This window comes from Synchiropus splendidus, chromosome 2 (assembly GCF_027744825.2).
Source record: "Synchiropus splendidus isolate RoL2022-P1 chromosome 2, RoL_Sspl_1.0, whole genome shotgun sequence".
In the NCBI taxonomy this organism is placed as follows: domain Eukaryota; kingdom Metazoa; phylum Chordata; class Actinopteri; order Syngnathiformes; family Callionymidae; genus Synchiropus; species Synchiropus splendidus.
In genome coordinates, this window is record NC_071335.1 from 33,605,107 (window position 1) to 33,622,402 (window position 17,296).

Here is a 17,296-nt window from a genome sequence, read left to right on the forward strand (position 1 = left end):
CCACAGCTCTTATCTGTCTTCCCTTCTCCTGTGGTGCTTTACACAGCATGTGGCAGTCAATTCATGCTGTCTCAGATTGCTTTACATTGCCATGAGGTGAGGGTCCTTTTATTCACCCAGACTGTCAATTCAAAATAACCACCACTTTGTTGTGCTTTAATATTTTCCCTCTTTATTACACGCCACTTTTAAAAGATTTCCTTTAAGCCTGGGCTCTGATAAAAGGTTTGAATTGCACAGCATGCAAAAATAATGTCAGGTCAGCCACAATGAAAGACATAAAACTGGTGACTGTTGAAGAAATTCATGAAGAAAATGGATGTCAGTCTAAAGTGTTTATCTAGTCCCTCTCAACTTTTGATTTTTACGCTCACGTCATAAATTGGGATAAGAAGTACAAACTGTAAGTAACCACCTTTTGGGGATTCCTGTTAAAAATTCATTCAGAGTAATAAATGAATTCACAGAGTAGTTCACGTAAAAACACCATGAGTTGCTGCCTACCGCAGCCATCCTAAGGTCTGGACTTACTCTTCATGTGATTTCTCCTGGAGACTTTCCACTGGCAGTCCATTGTCCCGATAAGTGGAGTTCAAGATTTTCCACACTTTCGTATGCAGATCTCTGAATAAGAGGATTACAGAAAGAGTGGGAGCGTGTTTGTCACCTCTTCACTCTCTGAACCATTTTAGGAATGCACATTTTACATGTGTATTAAAAAAGCCACTCAAACAGTTGAATATTTCCATTTTATTGGTCAATATATTTGATTTATTTCCATAGTGAGGAGGACTGTTTGAAAAATAGGATGACAGAAACCCTAATCCATAAGCGTGGGCTCTGTACAGTGAAGTTTATGATCAGTCATAAAGATGTGCCTGATGTTGACAGCCTTAAACCAGTCCAATGATTCAGGTCCTCTCTTTCTCATGCTCCATAGTGAGCATGGTTCTGTGAAGGTTTCTGCTTCTCCTTGAAATTAATTTTAATTACAGTGATGTAAATATTACATTATATATTATAATATATCTAATATTATATATATTATAATACAATTAATATAATCTATTATAACATATACAATATATAATATATTATAAATTATATAATATGTATTACATATAGATATTATATTAATATATATATTAATATTACATTATATTATATAAATATACACTTTCTAGTTAAACATATAAGCATCACCTACACTGTGACTTAAATAAGCAATGTATGCATGTCTTTTTTTTATATTATATATATATATTATCCACAAAATGCTCCCTGCACAAACTCAAGGGCCGATCTTTTGGTGAAGCTCTAACCCTCTATTCTGGTCCCTTCAGCGGCTCCACCGTTGTTTTGTTGGGCTTAGTATGAGCGTTGTCCTACGTCATGACGTTTACTTACGTTTACGCTACTTACGCAGTATCCTACGTAACCACGTGCGCCTCCCTGCTTCCAGGTTATCCACCGTCATCCTCGCGCTCCAGCATCACTTTGACAACAGTGGCGATGGCGGAGGCCGCAGAACCTCCTGCATCCCCGGCCCCCTCCCCAGCAGCAAGTCCGTGCTCCGAACCACCGTCCATGGCCCCGTCACCCACGGCGGACGGCTCCCAGCGGCTCCTCTTCTCCCACGACTTGGTGTCCGGACGGTATCGTGGATCCGTGCGCTTTGGCCTCGTCCGGCTGATCCACGGAGAGGAAGAGTTTAACTCGGACTCGGACATAGATGAGAGCGGGGGCAAGGGAGGCGACGGAGCAGGAGGCGGCGGCGGAGGAGGACGAGGACCGGGTTCGGATACTGAGAGTGCCGTGGACACCTCGAGTCAACCTCTGGGGAGAGGTTTCGTCCGCGTGCAGTGGTACCCTGAAGGAGGGAAGCAGGACATCAGAGAGACGAAGGTAGAACCACCTATTGTTCGTTCCTACCAACTAATGTTTGGTGACATTGATGTGAAGTCACGTCTGCACGAGCTGCTTTAGCTGGTTAGCCTGCAAGCGTATGCTAGCTAGCAGTTTAGCCCAAAAGCCTCATGTCACTCGGCTAACAACCAGCATATGGTTGTTGCTCTTGACCCTTAGCTCCGGCTACACACCATGTCCTCGTATTAGATACTTAAATGGTGTTGTTATGGCCGTCGGCCTACACGATACTGTGGCAGAGCCAGCAGGCTACACCCTGTTCAGGTCATTGCCTTAATGGGGTCATAAAGCCAGCCACACCGGGTGAGGGGTGGGGACACCCTGGACAGTATGTCCAAGACCATATACCAACAGACAACCACTCAAGCTTGCAACGTGTTGGTGTCGTCAATGACACCCTTGTGTGTTGGGAGGAAGCCGGAGTGTGAAGCCTGGACATACAGACATAAGTGTTCTGCCTGGTACCTGCAGTGCATACACTTTTATGTTTGTGGTTCTGAGACGGGAACTCGATTTCAGTTTAAACCAAGACTTGTCTTCCATCTGCTTGTTATTGGGAGACATTGTAGAGGCGTCTAGTCGATGTTCAGTCAAGGGAAGAAGCCTCTTCTTATACTGTGACTGCAGTCAGTCTGTGTGAACCCCAAATTCAGGATTTCAAAACATTCATGCTTCATGTCAGTTGGGTACGACACCTATGCCTCGCCTTCTTAGGTGCTTTCTGCAGCCTTGACTGCCAGGCACCTTTTTTTCCCTTCCATGAACATCATTCAATAACTCACCACTGATCTGCTGCAAAATCCACCGAGACTCACTCAGTGGAGTATGTGGATATCCTTGCTTCAACCTGGAGACAGGTGTCACGAGAAGAATCATCTGTCACACCTCTCCTGCGCTTCAATGTCAGTAGCGGCAACTTTAGTGCAAGTTTGTCATGTGTTAGTTTTTTTGGTCCAACCTCAAAAAAGGTAGAAATGAGTTGTAAAAGTTGCTGGAGTTTGATTCTCTAATAATTCTAAGGATGTTGAATGCTCCCACTGACTTTGTGTCATTTTTATTTTGTCAATGAGCCTCGCGTAATCCACTGCAAAAGTACACACATTATTTATTTCTAATTTTGCCGACTACAATATAAAGAAGAAATACTGGAATAATGCTGCGCAGAACCTGCTTTGACAGACGTTCTCCAGTGTTTTCCTGCTCTTTGTGACAGTGGCCGTGCGGCTGAGAGGACTGATCTGGAAACCGCTGTTTCAGAGGTGTTTGTGTTGCTTCTCTATACATGTAGGTCATTGTACGCAGAGTCTATTTTCAGGCCTTGTGTTGCTTCTTTTTTTAAGCTGAAAAGAGAATAGTTCTGGCCCAGGTGTCTTTCAGTTCTCTTACTGGAAAAAGGAAACGGTACCTTATGTGCTGTGTCATTGACAGTCCTGTAGTGCTGTCCTGTGTATGAACAGACACCGAGTTTATATATATTTCTCAATCAAAACAAGGGTAGCCTTTATTACTATTTTCCAGAATGGACACCAAACTGTAACTTTTTTAAAGAAAATTGTTTTGATTTTTATTTTGCACTCAAATATTTCACATTGTTTGATATATATTTATTCTACCATTCAGAATAGATGGAATTAATTTGAGTCAATGTATCTGAGAAGCTAACTGTCATGGTACATCTAGAAAATACAGTATCTTTGTCTGGTGTAAAACTTCTCTTTTCTATTGATGGAAAATATTGAAACAGGTTGTGGTACTGGTACTTATCCCGGCCAGGGTTATAATGAGTGTGAGCAGTGGAAAAGGAAAAAGAGGAAAGCACCAACAACAAGAACAGTTATCTGTGACGCAGCAGATTTTTACATGTCTATCGATTTGAGATGTCTAGATGTCAAGTGTTGGGTTGCATGAATATGTGGGTACACTGAAATATTGTGGTACAGTATCTACATGTCAAATTAGCTCTATTGATATTTAATAAATCTGTACACAAGATAAATAGATGTTTTTGAGTTGCGTTCATGCTTCTGACTGCTGTTTGCAGTCATTTTAAAGTGAAGTGGACAGTTAGGAAATGGTATGGTTTATTGTAATTGAATTTCACAAACAGCCAAGGGGCCATCCAGACATTATGTGTCTTGTAGTCTACTGGCATTGGCTCATCGCATGTTCAGCACTATCAAGCGTATTGGCAGACCTTGAAACACTCATCTTCATGAACATTTCACTGAGTGATGACGGAAATGATAGGTGAAAGATCGAAATGCTGAGTGAAACTAGGCTGGTGTTGATCCAGGATGTGGGCAAGCCGGGCCTCAGAGTCCCCTCAAACATGTAAGGAAAATCAACCAAAACCCAAACTCTGTTGATGGAAAAGTGCATAGGTTCTGGAGCTTTCTGTTGAATTACACAAGGTCTCAGGCCAAAATGGCACACTAAGTTAGCCAGCGGGAATAAAGCTTCAGTGCTTCCGGTAAAAGCCGCACAGCTTCTGCTGCACTGTCTTGTCATCCTCTAAAGTGGCTGTCAATCTCTGGAGGAACGTCCTGATAGCTCCTTCTCCCCTGCTTCTACTCTGTAATAAGAGATGGAAGTTCATTCGTATTCGTTCTGTCATCCACTCAGTGCTTTGTTTTTTTCCATACTCAAAATATTGCAGACACATACAGTACAGGAGAACATGGCACATGGGAATAGCCTTGATGCTGTTTAGCTATATTGCTAACTTCAACCACAAAGTAATTGTTAAATGTGATTTTATTAGTGTTTCTTCTACTATTTTGTTTTTATATTTTTATGGATGCCCTAAAGTCACAAACAGCATTCCATGTACAGTATTAATGCACTTGACTTTTAAAGCTTTAGATCTGGAATAATGTGTTTTGTGTACATCAGCTGCGAGTTATATGTAGTGGCACTTGAGTAGTGGTATGTATATTTTATTTTTTTCTCCCGGTGAAGTTCCGATCCTTTAATTCCAATATATTTAATAACCCGTACCTGATATTTGTACTTGTTTTCCCAAAAATCGATCTTCACATTAGGACTTTCTATGAGCCCAAATCTGTCTTGTGCTGCAACCATGTACTGGCAGCAAGTCAGATCCAACAAGAACAGTTTTTGTCCTCCACCACCCTTGTGCTCCCCTCCCCTAACCTTGTCCATCTTTCCCCTCCTCCACCTCATCCACTTCCCCTCCCCACTGCATCCACCTCCAGTGTCCCAGTGGACCACTGTTGGAGATAGTTGACGTAATGTGCCGCTGACTGGATGCTTGTCCATCTCCTGCCCAGAGATAATGGATCGTATTTCAACTCTTCTGTCTCTGTTTTGATGGGCACACATGGAGACATAGACTGAACCTCTCTCACTAAAGTCTGTCTGCATCACTTCTGTCATCTCTCTTTCTGTCTTTCTGTCTCTTTATTCCTATCAGTGTTGCTGTGCTCCAGCCCACTTCGGAGACTGTTGATGTCTGCTCTTACATCTTCCTCCTTTTTTCATATCTGCTAATCTGCTTCCTGCTCTCTTCTGGTCTATTTCTGGACCCTGCTCTCTCTTTCTTCACTCTTTATGGTTCTCATGGGATTTGTCCAACTCCCACTTGTGGAACTGGCTGCAGCCTTCTTTTCTTGGGTTCTATTGAGTTGGAGAGATCTGACAATTCTTCTGTGTTATAGATGAGGTGGCTGTTTGTAAATGAAGGACACAGGAATTATGTTTGGAGGAGTTTGGGATATCATTAACCCACAGTTCCATCATCCATTTTTTTTTCACCTCTATTTTGCAACTTAACAAATGACAGACTGCTATTTTGGGGTCAAATATGAGGTGTGTGTAGTTATGAGGGGCAGCGTTTTAGTAATATGATATTGATGCGTTCCTGGGGATTTTTCTTCTCATCCAACAGCGAGGATCATAGGAGTGTGGTTTAACTAATACGCTCCAGGATGCTAGCTGCTGTCACTCTGCCTAGTTGGGACCTTCTCATGGTTCTTGAGTCTGAGATGGTGGCATGTACTGGGAGGGAAATATTGTTTATTCTCAGATGGTGTCCCAGTTGAATGTAGGAATGCATTAGTGGGTGAAGATGAAGTGTGCAATTCCTCCAATTATAGTTGGATGATACATGTTTTATCGTCAGGTTTATGTTGTACCAAGTAACCCCCGGTAGTGTTGGCGCACAGTAAAGCAGGCGTGGCCTGAGCTGCAGTACTCTGCAGTGTCTCCCTCTCCATGTCTTCATCCAGCACCTGAGTAATGACTTGTGTTAATTAGGCAGGGAAGTCAAAGCAAATGCTGTTGTCCATCGATCTCTGTAATCGATCCTAACCTTTCTACCCTTACACCCGGGAAGACGCTCACTAGGTTTGCAGTGTCCTGCACAAATGTTGTATCATGTATTCCGATCGCAGTAGCTTGGCCTGATCGCCACACAGTTAAGTCTAGCATTAAAAAAGACTGTCATAAAGGTTGGTTTAAGGTCAGATTTTTGCATTGAACTGAGACAAGTGTGTATCCTCTAACACTTGGTTTTTAGTTGTCAACATCCCAGAAATGGGTGGAGTAGAGTTACTCTTGAGTCGAGAGACGAAGTGGAAATACTGCACGGGACACACAGGAGAAAGTGCAGCACTGATGACATGCGAGCTCTTTACAAATTCCTAGTAGTCTGTCTGTGCTAAGCCCACTGGCAACTTCCTCAAAACATGGAGTCTGATGCCTGGTTTATTTTGTTTGGTTTTGCTGTGCAGCCATACTGAGGACCAACGATGTGAACATGTACAGGACAGAATTAGAAACACAACTGGTGCAATTCATAAAGGTTTTTAAGTCTTGTTTTGAAATAAGAATATAGAGAAACAAAAAAAGTAGTCTAATTCAGAAAAATGTGATACACATTGTCCACTAGTCGTATAAAAACAGATGTCACTAGAAGCCATGGCTTACTAGAGGCATACAGAATACAATACACATACAGAAGTTCTAAAGGGAAACTTAACAGGGTTCCCACCCAGTGCTTGACTGAGAATTTCCAAACTCAGACACATCTTCTTCAGCTGGAGTTAACTGTATGTTGTGGTAGAAAATATCCAATCTAGTAAGAGAGAGATGTGTTGAGTACCTCAAGGCTCAGTTCTGGGACCCAAATTCTTCATACTATACTATTTGTGTATATTGATGATACTATCAGTGAAGAGTATCTGAAAACAAAAAGAAATAAATATGTAAAAGTATATATAAGACACTAAAACGTCAAGGCTACTCAAAGATCAAAAGTAGCTGACAGTAACAGACAGAACAACATAAAGGACATGAAACGGGCAGTTAATGTTACACTGAGTTCATGTCATGACAGATTATGGAAGAGTGAACAAACATAGGAGGGTAGATTCAAACTAAGATCCACTCATGCAAAATGTACAAATGCACATAAAATGCTTGATTAATTTTCTGCTCACGCGGTGAACATGTACAAACGCAGGTGTGTCATTCGACAAATCTCCACAGTTACGTCTCACACCAGGTGGAACCTGTTTGTTCACTCACTTGGTTTCGTATGTTTGTGTAGTGCAATTGAAGGCTGAATTTTCTGCATGTGCCACAGTGCTGTTGCTGCATCAGGGCAGAAATGTGTATCGTATGGCACTCTAGTTCAGCGAGGCAATTACAGGAGAGTTTGTTCAGATACACTAATTTATGGAGGAAATAAAAATGATACAAATTGTGTGAACAACCTGTGTGTTTCGACAAAGAAACGCAAGGAAGGAATTGGGGCTCTGTTCAATGGCACTCTCTTGGTTTTTGATGAATGATGGGCTTATCTGTGACAAAGTTTAGGGCTCAACTTCCCCTCTTTGTTTTCACTTGAGATCAAACTCATAAAAAATGCACTTCAAATGAATTAACTGAATATTTCTAAACATGTAGTTTGGTGATAAAGACAATTGCTCAATACTGATGATGAAATCTGAACTGCATTTTCATGAACCTGTTTTTTGTTTCTTTCCAGTTGAAACTTGAAGATCGCTCGATCGTGATTCGAGACATTGTGAGAAGGAACAATTCTAATGTGAGTGAAGTCTCGTTTTCACTTTGTCCCTCTCTCCGTGCTCTTTCTCAGCTTTCTCTGTCTTTCTCGAGTTATACCCGTTCACTGCTTCTGTCGTGACTGGAATCATTATGAATTGTTTAAGCTTCAGGAGCAGTGAAGCTGCAGGACCTCCAAAAATAGTGATGAAAAATCCTTGTCTTGTATGGCATTGTCAGCATGTTTCATGTGTGTTTGTGTTGCAGGACAACCAGTGTGGCATTGTGACCAACATAGACATCGAGTGTGCTGTGAAAATAGTGGGAACAAATTGTGTTTTGTATCCCGTCAACAGTAAAGACCTGCAGCACATTTGGGTAAGTTTTGATGTTTTCAGTTGGGAATAATCGAAAAAATTTTATCAGCAGCTTCATAAGAGCGAGCAAACTGTTGCAGATAAGCTGCACTTTTGCCTCTTAAGTTCTTCCTCAATTAAAAATCCTATCCACTGACCACAGCCAGATAAGTTAAATTAGAAAATCAAGTTAATGCCACGGTCGTGCTGAGACTCTTGGCTCAGTTCCTCTATGTGGAAGTAGTTTGTAAATGGATTGCTTGAACAACAACCCAGTTTAGTTAAGTTAAAAAAAAAAGAAAGTAAATTCAAAAATATGAAAAGTTAATGTGCATGTGAAATTATAATTTTGACTTTTTGTTTACGTTCTCACCTTTGGATGAGATGAAACTCATTGCAATTGTTGTGCTCAGTCCTTCATGTACGGTGACTACATTGCCTACGACTTCTGGCTGGGCAAAGTGTACGACCTGACCAATCACATTATCCTCAAGCTTTCCAATGGAGCCAGGTGTGTTTGTTTGTGTGTTTGTATTCCTCATTTCCTTGCAAACCGCACTGTTGAATCCTGACAGCCAGTGTTCTGTCCCCTCCCCTCCAGGTGCTCCATGAGTGTGGAAGACGGTGCCAAGCTCTATGATGTCTGTCCACATGTCAGCGACTCGGTGCGTAGTCACCTGTGTTATTGTCTGGTGTTCGTATTTACACTCAGGAAAAGGTGTTTCTATATATGTATTCATGTTTTGTTTTTCACAGCTGTTGATGTTCTTTTCTTTCCAGGGTCTGTTCTTCGACGAGGCCTATGGTTTTTACCCAGGCCAGGTCCTGATTGGCCCAGCTAAAGTCTTCTCTAATGTCCAGTGGCTGTCCGGGGTCAAACCTGTCCTGTGCAGGAAATGCAAGTTCAGGGTGGTGGTGGAAGAGGTAGCACTTTCAACTGTCTTTGATGCATCATCTGTGTGATACAGTCTGTTTCGTCGACTGTTTGGTCGAGCCGCTTGTGAATGCTGGTGATTTGTGTTTGAGAATTGTGACAGACTTTTGGGAAAGAGGAAGTATTGAACAGTTATTAAGACCCTGGTTTCTTGGACTGGATTAAAACGACAGTGACATCATGTAGCAGTCCATGTCCATTCACTAAGTAGCTTTTGATTGACTCACAAATTTTCGTTTTCAGGTGAAAGTGGTTGAGTTGAAAGTGACATGGATCACGAAGAGCTACTCGCCCAAAGGATCCGACAGTGTATTTCCACCTGCTTCCACCATCACTCAAGAAAATCTCTGCAGGTTTGTCCTGCCCCCTCACCTTTCCCCGATCAAAAAACAGAACGTACCTCAAGGCTAAAGCATGTTGGCGTCTGCGTTATTTATGAATAAAAAAAAACACTTGCAGTCAGTCTGCTGGCCTCTTTTTGGGTGGTTTTGTGTTTAGCACAAAATATACCAAGAAACATCTAACTAATATACGAAAATATTATATAAATATATTTATAAATATTTCTTTTAAAATCGTCCTCGATGTCATGTTTTTACATGATGGTAAATATACCCATCAAATAGAATAGGTTGATTTTCGCGTCAAAGTTGTCAATATCATAATCCAAAAAAATATTTTGGGTGTGATATGAGTGTGGGTCTGAGGGAGTCTGGCTCGAGTGAACCACTTTTACTTATTCTGTATCATGATTGTGCTTATCACATTTTGAATGACTTTCTGGCTCCTTATTGTTTTGTCACAGAGTACGGCGTCTGGGCTACTACGATCACACACAGCGCCAGCTCGGGGAAAGGGCCCTCTACATCTTCTCTGGCAAGGGCGACGCATCACGCATCACGTGTGACTGGCCTGAAGGCGCGCCGGTCCTTCCTGAAGACCCTACCGCCCGAAAAGTCAGTGGTTTTTCTCCTATTGTTGCTCCTTCAATCTGAAGTGGTTGTTACCTGTCCTTAGTGATCAATGGATCAAATAGCAGTGAACAAATGGCAATTGGAAGACAGGTTACATAATGTTGGGACTGACCACTGCAGACTGGGAATGAGTTGTAAAAGTGAAAGTCTATCTCGATACAATACAATCCCAGTAGAATTCCCCAAATGTGTGACAAATAAGGGATGTCTAGTGTGATCACTACCGAATTAAAAGTCTGTCTTTATTGTGCAGTTGAAAAGAATATTCAAGAAAGATCCTGTGAAGAAGCCGGAGAACGCAACCATGCAAGGTATTCACATTACTGCGCTTTGATGCAGAAGCTTTGAACGCACACTTCATAGTTGTGACCACAGTTTTTGTCACCGTTTTGCTTCAGGGGAGCAGAAATCAGAGCCCACGGAGCATCAGAACACGAATGGCCCGCTAGAACCCCCACACAGCCCATGTAAGACCCCGGACGACGGCCATGGTGAACACTTGGACCCGGACGCTGACGACGAGGCGGCTGAAGACACGGATGACACCAGGTCAGTTGCAGCTCAGAGTAGCTCAACAGTGCTGCAGGTGTTTACCCAGACACCTGAGCTTTGTTCTTAACTCCTCTCCACAGCTCCCTTACGTCGTCGGCAAGTTCCACCGCTTCCTCTCAGAGCGGTGGTCCGGCAACCAACCGCAAAAAGAGCATCCCACTCTCAATCCGCAACCTGAAGAGGAAGCACAAGAAGAAAAGGACCAAGTTCTCTCGGGAGTTGAAGCCGGGGGACAGGTGGGTCCAAAACTGTCCGCTTAACTGTCTAGTTCGTTTCTGGCTTTGTTCAAGACTTGTCAGTGAAGTTTTATTTGAATTGTTTTTTTGCAGGGTCGCGGTCGAAGTTGTCTCTACCAAGACGACCGCTGATGTCATGTGGAAGGACGGGCGTGTGGAGAAGGGAATCCGATCGAATGACCTCATTCCAATTCAGCACCTGGACAGCCATGAGTTCTGCCCCGGAGACTTTGTTGTTGACAAACGACGTGAGAAACGCAAAATAGTCAATGGAGGTTTGGAGCATGTTGTTCATTAGCTTCTCTTTGTTTTACTGAAGCCCAAGCCCTCCAGGACCTAGGAGTCTACGGGGTGATCCAGTCAGGTGATCACAGAGGCAGGACTTGCGTTGTGAAGTGGATCAAACTCAATTCCACCGGCGACGACGTGGAGGTCAGTTTTGAGTAACGATGACGACGACAATGCATGCGATTGTCCAACCAGCCCTGTTTCTTCTGCAGGTTCTGGGACTGGAGGAGGACGTCAGCGTGTACGACATCGCGGACCACCCCGATTTCCACTTCCGCACCACCGACATTGTGATTAGAATCTGGAACTCTGAGAACGGACAGAATGAATGTGAAAATGATGTGAGAATTATTATTTTTTTTTAAGGATAAGACACTTTTCCTTCCCCTCGTACACTTCCTCCTTGACTGTACAATTGTGGATTTTTAACCCGAGCAAAATAATGATCATATCAGATATATCATCTCACTCTTCATTCTGTCTTCTGCAGACCTCAGTGGGTCAGGTGTCCAGGGTGGACGTGAGCAGTAAGGTGGAGGTGGTCTGGGCGGACAATTCCAAGACCATCGTGCTTCCACAGGTAACTCTCACCTGCGTAAGTGATTCACACACAAGCAGGCTTCTGATCACACCCGCCACTCGCAGCACCTGTACAACGTGGAGTCAGAGATCGAGGAGACCGACTACGACTCCGTGGAGGACACAAGCAGCGGACTGTCGACGGAGGAGTGGGAGGACGAGAGTGACAGCTGGGAGACGGACAACGGCGTCACCACGGAGGAGGACGGACAAATCAGCAACGCAGATGTGACCGTAACGGCCACGCCCACCGCCACACCCACCGATTCATCGGCTTTCATCATTCCACCTGAAGAGGGCATCAGCGATGCAGGCGTCTGTCCATCTAAAGCAATGACTGGGGAGGATGGAGAGGCCGCTGCGGCTCAGTCCACCTCAGAAGGAGGTGCGGAACTATTGATTCGTATTGGTTAAACGCTGGGAATATTTTTGATGATCATAGAAAAATGTTTCTTTAACTCATTTATGGCTTTTCTTTCAGCAGCAGGTGCACAAGGTGAGACTGTCAATGGTGCTGAGAGGCTCACCAAGGACAGCTCCTCTCGAGCCTTCAGGGAGCTGAAGGAGGCCTTGAAAATCCTGGAGAGCTTAAAGAACATGACCGTGGAGCAGCTGTGGTACGGCGGCCTGCCGACCTCCCCGACATGCGCCGAACCCACCTCCACCTCAAACGAAGCCACCACAGTCACACCTGTACCTTCAGAGAAACCCACCAAGGAGAAGCGCTTCCTCGACGACATTAAGAAGCTGCAGGAGAACCTGAGGAAAACGCTAGATAATGTGGCCATTGTGGAGGAGGAGAAGATGGAGGCTGTGGTGGAAGCTGGGAGCAGCACTTCAGCGACAGCAGAGGTGCGGCCATTGTTGCAAAAGTCCTGGTGTGTTGACGGTCTCTGGGATGTTCTCTCATGATTGTCACGCTGCAGACGGAGAGAGTTGGTGAGGAGAAGCCGGTGCAGGAAGCTCAGACCCCTGTAGGAGGACAGGAATGGGGCAGTGACGTTCTCAGTGACACGCCGGTGCTGTGCCAGCAGAGCGGCGGGAAACCTGGCGTCACCTTCACCAGTGCCAGAGGAGAGGTCTTCTCTGTGCTGGAGTGGGCTCCAGGTGAGACAAGTGCTGATGCTGCCACTGTGGTTGTTAGTAGCTTTTAACTGTTTTAAACAACTGAAAAGTCTTTATTTTGAGTTGTATTTTGTGTTTCTTTTTTACTATAAAAGATGCTCAAATGTACTTTTGCACTTTACTTTTGTACTGTTTTTAAAGTATAAGAGGATGTATGCATTGTTTTATGTATTTATTTACAACAGGAAATGAATAAATTTGGTTGATGTTATTGTGCCATTTTTTTGGTTGAGAAAAAGGAGAGGATTAACCTAAGCGTTGCTTCTCTTGCTGCAGACACTCACTCATTTAAGAAGATGGAGTTCCAGCCTGCGGAGGCCAAGAAGTTCTTCAGCACCGTGAGGAAGGAAATGGCTCTGCTGGCGACCTCCCTGCCTGATGGCATTATGGTCAAGACCTTCGAGGATCGCATGGTCAGTATTCTGCTGAGGCGTGGCTCGGTCACCTTTGGAAATGTTCCGTTATCATTAAAGTTATCCAAAAATATGAGGCATGATTTTGTCTCTGACTCCTGCTCATGTTTCCCTCTGCAGGATCTGCTGTCGGCGCTGATCAAAGGGCCGACTAGAACTCCCTACGAGGACGGCTTGTTCTTGTTTGACATCCAGCTGCCCAACATCTATCCTGCGGTGCCGCCGCTGTTCCGCTACCTGTCGCAGTGCAGCGGGCGTCTTAATCCCAACCTCTACGACAACGGGAAGGTCTGCGTGAGCCTGCTCGGCACCTGGATTGGAAAAGTGAGTTGTCCTTGTTGTTGATTTGGCACTCGAGTGTTGTGTGCTTCTATTATGAATTTTGGGTTTCTCTGGCAGAGTAGCTGGCTGAATGTTATAAAAATGGTTGCAGACAGTAAAAATAGAATTGAACTGCAATTTGTCAATGAAAAGCTTAAGTTAGATATTATGAGTATATTATTGCAGTAATACATTCATGCAAATGTATGTATTACTGCAGTGTGTTGTGATTTGGCTATCGAGGATTAGCTTCCTGCATATTTTGGGATGTTTGAAGTACATATCTGCTTGTCTTTTCCCAGGGAACCGAGAGGTGGACGAGCAAGTCTAGTCTGCTGCAAGTTCTCATCTCTATACAAGGTGACACACACACGCGCGCACACACACACACACACACTTGTATTCCTTTTGTTGTGGGGACCTCTCATTGCCATAACCCTTTCCCCAGCCTCTCACTGTGAACCGAACCATCCAAAACACATGGCTCACCTTCACCAGGACTCTGAACCAAACTGAAACCCAATTATAATGACCGAACTATTTTGAAGTTTTAATCCTCAAACTGAGCCTTGAACTCGTGTGGTCTGGCATTATATACATGGTAAACACTCTCAGTGAGGCAGTACAGCCGACCTCCAACCAGTGTTGGACAGTTTGTGATGTTAAACTCCACTATTTGTGAAGTGTAATTTCTCATACTGTTATTGATTACATGTTAAAATATGGTTTTTGCACAATCAGCACGGTGGAATGTTTCTGTTTGTACTGATGGTTGACCAGTGGCAGAACTTGATTTTGGTGACTTGAGCCAAAGTTCTGTGATGCTCTCGTGATGCTCATGATAAATGTCTCCCCATCAACTCGCGGTAATATAGATTCACACCAGTAGGGGGTGGTGTCTGAAAATGGGCAACTGCAAAGGAGAAGGTTCATCCTCACATGCAGTGTTTAGATCTGCTGTCATGTGATGGGAGCCTTTGATATCGTGAGCTTTAGATAAACACTGAGAGTTTTATTTTTTTTTTAGATCAAACCAACTGCTGGTTTGATCTATCAGATTTGACTTGACCCTCTGTGACCCGTGTCCTATCAGTGACCCGCGTGACCCTGTTGCAGGTCTGATTCTGGTGAACGAGCCGTACTACAACGAGGCGGGCTTCGACAGCGACCGCGGCCTGCAGGAGGGCTACGAGAACAGCCGCTGCTACAATGAGATGGCCCTGATCAAGATGGTCCAGTCCATGACCCAGCTGCTGCAGCACCCGGTGGAGGTCTTCAAGCAGGAAATCCAGGAGCACTTCCTGTGCAGCGGCTGGCGGCTGGTGCATCGGCTGGAGGGCTGGCTGGAGCTGCACGAGGCCTCTGAGAAGAGCTTCTCCTCCCGAGCCTCCTCGCGGCCTCACAAGGACCGGACTTCCTCTGTAGAAACTGTGGATGAGCAATTCGTTCTGGGTTGTGGGCCCGCGGCCATGGCCCACAGCAGTCCCAATAAGCCCGGCGAGGATGGGGTGACAGCCGTGGGCAGTATTATGGAGGAGGACCTGGAGGATTCAGGTCTGAGTCCCTCCACCACCGCTCAGCAAGAACTGAGCCAGAACTCGGACCTTGGCGCGGCGGGCGGCGCTGCCAGTGGGACCCCAGATTTGGCCACAGCGCCTGAGGGGGCGGCCGCCGCAGGAAGCCAGCAGGTGGTCAGACCAAAGAAACGGAGAAAGAGTTACCGCAGCTTTCTCCCCGAAGGCAGTGGCTACCCGGACATCGGCTTCCCGCTCTTCCCGCTGTCAAAGGGGTTTGTGAAAAGCGTGCGCGGGGTCCTGCTGCAGCACCGAGCCGCCCTGACCGCCGCCGCCATCCCAGAGCACACAGAGGACAAGTAAGTGCCTCGTGAGCCACGGAGGAGGCCGAGGGCGGGGCCTCCTGCTTCCTTCCCACGTTCCACGGTGCACTGCCCCAGTCTCCGCCCCCCTCGCCTCCATCTCTAGTCTTAACCTGCGCCACTCTCCATGAAAGGGACACCACACCTCCAACCTGGATATGAGCCGGCGTGATGAAGAGCGACGGCAGAGGTCAGTGCCATGAAGTCTGTCGGGCTCACCCCTCAGGGTCTGACGCCCCTGAAGAACCTTGAACTCTCCTGCTGCGGAGACTTTTGTAGCACTACTGATGACATCACCGCCGAGTCCTGCACTAGAACGCCAGTCTCTCGCAGACAATGGCGGCGTACGCCAAACTCTCCACTTGCATGCACACACACAGACGGAGACACGCGCTGAATGTCAACTGCCAACCACGACTGCTTCGCTCGCCTCCCGCCACGCGCTGGAGACCACGTTTACACTCACATCTGCCGGCCGTGAGCCCAGGACGTCCTGTTTTTATAGACAGGCGCCTCTCAGCCCTGACGCCACTCGCCACCAAACACGCCGCATCCATTCCGTCTCCATGTCGACATGTTGCCTTACCTGGGTGGTTGATGATCATGTGGTGAGCTGTTCCAGACGTGGACCCGACCATTCGAGAGGTGTTTTTTGTCCTTTCATTGCCAATAGTTTGCGTCAGTTGAATCCCGCTTGACTGTTTCTTCTTCTTCTCCTTCTCCCACGACTGCGGATGATGGTGCACAGAGTAAACCTCCGTCGCTCACTTTGCTTCTCTATTTAAAATGCAGTCTGGGTTATGAATTTACTGTGAGACTCGGGGTCCAAATGTGCTTCCTTGGAAAATCGGAGCAGTCTTTGTTTACATTTTTAATAAAATGAAGACAGGTTTTTTTTTTGGGCGGGGGGTTTGCAAGATCTCATTTAGTTGTGATGATGAAGATGATGAAGAACGTGCTGGTGTTTACTTGAACTTTGAAGTGTTTTCGGAGCACTTGGTGCCATGTGAGCCGTGAATAACAACCAATGTGTTTTTTTTTTGTTTTTTTTTTTTTTTTTTATAAAGCTCTTGACTGGCATTGTTTTGTCTTCCACTCGCTCCTCAGCTCGTCCCCGGTCGGGACGTGCCATCCGTCCCGCTTCTGTCTTTACTTTGTTGCCTTTTGCTGCTACGGATGAAAGTGTGAAAGGTTGGCAGCATGTAGCCTTTGTTCGCCGTCACGTTCCTCCCTCACACACGCTGCTGTTTGTGAAATGTCACCGGCTCAACTCCCCCCAGACTTTTAAATGAAATTCAGAAAATATTTCGGTGGGAATTGAGCCGGCCACATTCCCGCTTCTCATCGGTGGAAAAGAGAAAAATGTGAATCCCAGACAGAGAAACTGAAGCGCACATGACGTCAAGTCTTTTCTGTTTCTGTGTAGAGTGAGATTCCAACCCTAAATATTATTATGAGTTTTCGAGCCAAAGCATGTAACATGTTGCTTTACGCCTGACGGACGAGGCGGCACACCAGACTTGACTGTACGATGTCAACATTTCCACAGTGGCCTGTTGTTGATATTTAAAATACTAATAAAGTTATGATTTGTAGCCTGATTTCTTCTGTACAGACGTCATGACGATATTTAACTATATATATATAAACACAGAATAAATGGATCAAACTTGACACGGATGTGAACTT

At 45.2% G+C, this 17,296-nt stretch overlaps 1 protein-coding gene across 2 annotated transcripts; it reads left to right on the top strand.

Moving 5' to 3' along the window:
• The first annotated feature begins 259 nt into the window (after positions 1-259).
• On the top strand, positions 260-17,197 carry LOC128753735 ((E3-independent) E2 ubiquitin-conjugating enzyme UBE2O-like). 2 transcript variants are annotated; one of them, XM_053855765.1, is made up of 23 exons: positions 260-403; positions 1,463-1,905; positions 7,937-7,996; positions 8,221-8,331; positions 8,723-8,820; positions 8,911-8,974; positions 9,090-9,233; positions 9,487-9,596; positions 10,049-10,199; positions 10,471-10,528; positions 10,616-10,766; positions 10,850-11,005; positions 11,099-11,253; positions 11,325-11,437; positions 11,506-11,634; positions 11,784-11,873; positions 11,939-12,257; positions 12,354-12,724; positions 12,799-12,979; positions 13,274-13,410; positions 13,531-13,734; positions 14,034-14,091; positions 14,848-17,197. In XM_053855765.1, exons 2-23 carry the CDS (start codon positions 1,513-1,515, stop codon positions 15,606-15,608), a joined length of 4,014 nt encoding a protein of 1,337 aa, XP_053711740.1. In that variant the 5' UTR covers positions 260-403; positions 1,463-1,512; the 3' UTR covers positions 15,609-17,197. The 2 variants fall into 2 exon arrangements, with proteins under 2 accessions (XP_053711740.1, XP_053711742.1); XM_053855767.1 differs by having other exon boundaries at positions 12,357-12,724.
• Positions 17,198-17,296: the final 99 nt, after the last annotated feature.

Coding starts and splice junctions, on each gene's coding strand:
- LOC128753735 (XM_053855765.1), top strand. CDS start 1,513: ATGGCGGAGGCCGCAGAACCTCCTGCATCCCCGGCCCCCTCCCCAGCA. Junction 7,997..8,220: donor TGAGAAGGAACAATTCTAAT/GTGAGTGAAGTC, acceptor TTTGTGTTGCAG/GACAACCAGTGTGGCATTGT. Junction 14,092..14,847: donor AGTTCTCATCTCTATACAAG/GTGACACACACA, acceptor ACCCTGTTGCAG/GTCTGATTCTGGTGAACGAG.